The 5000-nt window shown below is 35.8% G+C and overlaps 3 protein-coding genes across 5 annotated transcripts in view; 1 reads left to right on the top strand and 2 right to left on the bottom strand.

Moving 5' to 3' along the window:
- l(1)G0020 (RNA cytidine acetyltransferase l(1)G0020) overlaps positions 1-273 on the bottom strand; it is a 10274-nt gene extending 10001 nt beyond the window's left edge. The window contains exon 1 of one of the 2 annotated variants that reach the window (XM_086531735.1): positions 28-273. The gene's annotated coding sequence lies outside the window, so the exon portion shown is untranslated. The remainder of the gene's footprint in view (positions 1-27) is intronic. The other variant, XM_042999405.2, reaches the window with a different exon arrangement.
- Positions 274-821: 548 nt separating this feature from the next.
- On the top strand, positions 822-2950 carry LOC122242176 (oligoribonuclease, mitochondrial). Its single transcript, XM_042999404.2, has 5 exons — positions 822-998; positions 1448-1609; positions 1869-1962; positions 2126-2252; positions 2696-2950. Exons 1-5 carry the CDS (start codon positions 852-854, stop codon positions 2814-2816), a joined length of 651 nt encoding a protein of 216 aa, XP_042855338.2. The 5' UTR covers positions 822-851; the 3' UTR covers positions 2817-2950.
- Positions 2951-3228: 278 nt separating this feature from the next.
- Coq4 (Coenzyme Q4) overlaps positions 3229-5000 on the bottom strand; it is a 2144-nt gene continuing 372 nt past the window's right edge. The window contains exon 2 of one of the 2 annotated variants that reach the window (XM_086531737.1): positions 3229-4241. In XM_086531737.1, the coding sequence (XP_086387863.1) occupies positions 3400-4241 (842 nt within the window). In that variant the 3' untranslated portion in view covers positions 3229-3399. Of the gene's footprint in view, positions 4245-5000 lie in introns of both variants that reach the window. The other variant, XM_042999403.2, reaches the window with a different exon arrangement.

Here is a 5000-nt window from a genome sequence, read left to right as displayed (position 1 = left end):
ACTAGATAGTCTGTGTTAACCAAATACCTTTCTACTCCTTCTTGCAAAGCTGTCTTTCTTCCTTGACTTTCAAAACGACTCTAATACTTACTATTATCCCTCTTGTTTAGACAGAGGGCTTCACACTTTGTTATAATGAAATATATCATAAGTCGAGAGTAATTGACATGGACTTCTTCTTCTTCTTTTATAGGGTTTTAGACTATTTTATAGTATATATTCCCTGGACTGACACGGACTTGCCGCTCCACGACACGTGTTGGTCACGGATGTAAACAAAATATGCGGCGTTTTTCTAAGATTCGGATTCTGGATTCCGGATTCCGGATACAGGATTCCGGATTCAAAGGGAAAGCAATAGTTATTGTCATTGTAATATTGTAAAGTGTTTTGACTCACTGCTCTTCATTGTTTTGGACATTGTATGTTGTATAATATCTGACGCGGAATGAATGTCTCATTTTAACATAGGCACAAAATCTGTCCGCAAGTTTGGCGTTGGTCCGTTTAAGAAGTATCATTGCTTCCGTTTTCCCTTTACTTTGATCTATTTCGTTTATCTTTAAAAACAGTATGCCTTTAATTTCCTTTGCATTCATGTATATAATATCTTATATATTGACTTCTGAAATACACATTAAAAACAGTAAAAAAAATCCTACTTCCACCCAGAAAAGAAAGAATCATATTGCTTGACCACACATGTAACTAGACATAAAAAAACAATACAACAGAACAAATAACAAATAAACCTAACTACCAACTAATGAGAAAAAAGAAAAAGAAAACAGTAAAAACCCAGTCATAAAGTGATCCCTTACAACCGTCGCAAACACACGTTGCGGCAGACTATGCAAGCGGTTTCTTTGAGGACGACGCTCTCCTTAACTTCCAGACACTTTTCACGCATTTTCCTCCCCAGAGCAATGTCTTCGGATAGCCAGATACCTGCCAAAGTCCCAAGACTGAACGAGAGATTAGTATGGGTGGACTTAGAGGTGGGTTTTCCTGTTCTCCGGTGTCTCATTTCGACTTGAAGGGCGATAGGTTATATATATTTTGTATTTTTTTTTCGTTTATCTTTTATTGTTAATTTTTTTCTTTTTTAAGAAACGCGTATGGTAGAACCATGTATTCTAATAGTGAAATCGAATCAACATTTTGCAATATTTATTACGTTTGTATTGTTGCATGGCGTAGGGTGGGGGGTCTTGCACCGCTTGCTGTAGTTGCAATGTGGCGGAGTGAGAATTACCGGGCAATTAAGATCTAATATCCCACTAGTTTACTGAAATATTGTTGCATATAGGGTTGAAGAAATATATTTTGTATTTCATTTAGAAGAAATATATTTTGGATTTCATATACAGCCAATTAGGAAAACATATCTCCCTTTCCATGTAAAGCATATGGAATTTATACCAGCATTTCCTCTCCTCTTATGCAGATGACAGGTCTAGATGTGTCGAAGGAGGAGATCATGGAGGCTGCTGTGATAGTGACTGATAGTGACCTCAATGTGGTTGCTGAAGGGCCAAACCTTGTCCTGAAGGTGGACGACAAGGTGCTCGACAACATGAACGACTGGTGCAAGCAGCATCATGGCGATGTACGAGAACTTGGCTTTTTTTGTTTGTAATTGCGGGTTGTTATTACTTATTTTGCTTCTTTTTCCAGTTCGTATTATTATATTATTACTATATTATTTGCCTGCTGATAAACTTCATTAAAAAAAATGCTTCTCTTTTTAAAGTTATTTGGTATTACTCCTAGAGAATACTTTTGATTCTCAGAAGTATAACTTTCAAACTTACTCTAATTTAACTATCTGCTATATTCATGTCTCATATTTATAATTATCCACACAGTCAGGATTAACGGCCAGTTGCAAGAAGAGTGAAATCACACTTGCCGCAGCTGAAGACCAACTGCTGCAGTTTGTGGCACAGCACACTGAAAAGGGTATGTTGGCACAATACATTTATTTTTTCTACTTTTCCTTTGTCACGAGGACTCTGTGAAATTTTTGAACATAATAGGTATTATTTGTTAATTATATTTTCCAAAGTTTGAAAGAAAAAAATACACTTTTGTAAATCCATAAAGATACATTATTTCTCCTCAGGCAAGGCTCCTTTGGCTGGAAACTCTGTACATGCTGACAAGAAATTCTTAGATAAGTACATGCCAAAATTGATGAAACATCTCCATTATCGTATTGTTGATGTCTCTACTGTAAAAGAGTTATGCAGGTTAGTACCCATATTATTGGTTTTGTTTACTGGCAATAAATAGAATAAAAGTCTTTATTTTTCTTGATCTTTTTTTTTTTTTTTTTTACAGTTCTTGATTGTGTGAAATATATGTATGTGATAATGATTACTCAGATTCTTGTGTCATTCTCCCCTTATTATTTTGCATCATTCTTTTGGCAGTATCCATTAGTGTAGAAAAAAATAAGTCATTCTATTGTGAGGGGTGACATTGAACAACCTAAATAAAGCCTTTCACAAGTTTCCAAATAAGAGAAGTGTAGATTATTATTATTATTATTATTATTATTATTATTATTATTATTATTATTATTATTTTATTATTATTATTATTATCATTATTATTATCATTATTATTATCATTATTATTATCATCATCATTATTATTATAATTATCTTTTTTTTTTTCCTTTCTCTGCCAGACGTTGGTACCCAGAAGATTTTGCTGCAGCTCCTGCCAAGAAGCTATCCCACAGAGCCTTAGACGACATCAAGGAAAGCATTGAAGAGTTGAAGTACTACAAGTCGGCAGTGTTCAAATGAGACCAGAGAAAAATACTCCCATCTGTTTTGTTACGGTTATTCTTATTCATGATATTTAAATGAAATTGTGCTCCTGGAGGAATGCTTTTTTCGAAAGGACATCTTTGTGATGATGAAATAAAATGATGCAGACATTCTTTGTTTCTTGTCCGTGTTGGTTGCAGGATGATACTTTTGTGATACCAAACATTGTGATTTATCCTTTATATAGTAGGTAAGATGCAGAAATGATTAAAACAGCCAAATTAAATGAATAACTAGTCACTAAAATAAGTGATCCCAGATTTTGAGCTTTTAAATAATCTATTAAGTTCCCACAAAGTCATTTCCAATAATTCCTGTAATCTTTTGTATGAGTTTATGGGAATATTGCATTATTCATTGTTGAATAAACAAATAATATTTATCTTATTACTCTTTCATAAATTGTTGATAATCTCAAAACTTGATCATCATTATCTTTTTTAGATGGTTGAATAAAAAATAAATGCTTTACATATTTCAAATTTTCTATTTACAGTATCAACAAATACATATACAGTTCATAAATAAGCAATTTACTAAGTGATACAAACCACAATAATCATAGAAAAGGTGGTGATTCAATGCCTAATTCATCTCTCAGTTCACTTAATGGCTGTTCCCACCTTTTTTCAAAATATACATTCATTAGTAATTTGGAAGACCTGCCTACCCTTATTGCCCAAGGGAGAAACTCGGAAATGTACTTCTGCCTTTGTTTCGGCCTGAATCGAAGGGGTCCAAAAATGGCACCGCCCACACACATGGGTAAGCCAGTCTGTATGCCCTCAATCCACTTGACAGCCACTTCACCAAGCATGTTTGTGGGCATGCCTAGGACTGTGTGGAAGAGGTCGTGGCCTTCTCTGTACCGCTGCATGACGTAAGCCAGCTCTGCATCATCGACGAACTGGACCGGCAAACGCGAGTCAGGTGTAACCTCGTTATCGTCCAAGAATTTCATGTAGGCATGACCTAGGGTGCCCTCGGGAAGCTTGCGCAAGTAGGGTAGGTCAAGTGTCGAGCTGTTAATCCTAGGTTTGTCTTTGAGGATCTGCTGACCTTCTTCATCTTCGATCATCAGCGCGTAAATCCTGGACAAAGCCGTGTGACCTGTGGTCTCCCCGAGTACCGCAACCATGTCGTGTCGTCTGGGGTTCAGGAGGGCTGCTGCTGCTGCACCCACCGTCAGCAAAGACTTCTGGAAGATGTCTGTGGGGATGTGGTGCTTATAGAGAGGAACTGCCTTTTCTTCTTTTATCTCCTGTTGAGATTCTGCGTCATCATCTGTCTTTTCCCGAGAGCGCTTTATAGGTATTTCTCTTGTCCCTGAAGAATCTGCTTTCTGACCTGCTTCATCTGCTTGTGTGTGTGTTCCTCTTGCGGAGCTGTGCGACAATCTCCCTGCTGAAGTAAGCCAGAGGAAGTCAGAAACCCTGATTCTGGGTAATTCAGGCTGATAATTAAAATGCAAAATTAATAGCAAAGGTGTAGACTGCTTGTTATATGTAAATTGTACTTGACTTTGCTGAGAGTATGGCAATACACAGAAACAGAAATGATCCTTTAATCCTGAAATTGCACAAAATAAAACATCTATATAAAACATTTGTTGCTCAGATCTTCCTTTAACTCTTTCTAATCACAGTGTGTTACTAGAAATAATTTTGCTGGTTTAATTTGTATAAATTTGTATAAAGTAAATTTATAAATAATGCTTTCTTAACTCAACACTTGAACAAATGTCTATGCTGAACATATAGATACATATCTCACTCACTCACTCACTCTAAATAACCCACCAAAATTTTGTATAATAAAAATGAACTAGCTTTCTACTTGCATTCAGTCCACAAATCTATAAGTATAACTACAACTATACAAGAGAAATAAACAGTAATACTAAATACCATACAGAATATCTAAATTAGAAACGGAAAGTGTCAATACAGCACAAGGAACATTATAATATTAGGAAACCTCACTAACACATCTCCAAGACCGCCACTAGCATACAGAATGATAACTCCAGCCTTTTGTTCTGGCAAAGGCAAAAAACCTTCACTTATTATATTATGGTTAGACAGAGGTTATTCCCCTCTCTGACGATTCTTAATTACTACGGGAAACTAAAGTACAGGTTTGAAACACCATGGAAGTTAA

This window comes from Penaeus japonicus, unplaced genomic scaffold, assembly GCF_977035675.1.
Source record: "Penaeus japonicus unplaced genomic scaffold, GWHDUDI00000001_assembly GWHDUDI00000036, whole genome shotgun sequence".
In the NCBI taxonomy this organism is placed as follows: Eukaryota; Metazoa; Arthropoda; class Malacostraca; order Decapoda; family Penaeidae; genus Penaeus; species Penaeus japonicus.
This window is presented reverse-complemented; position numbering and strand designations above follow the sequence as displayed.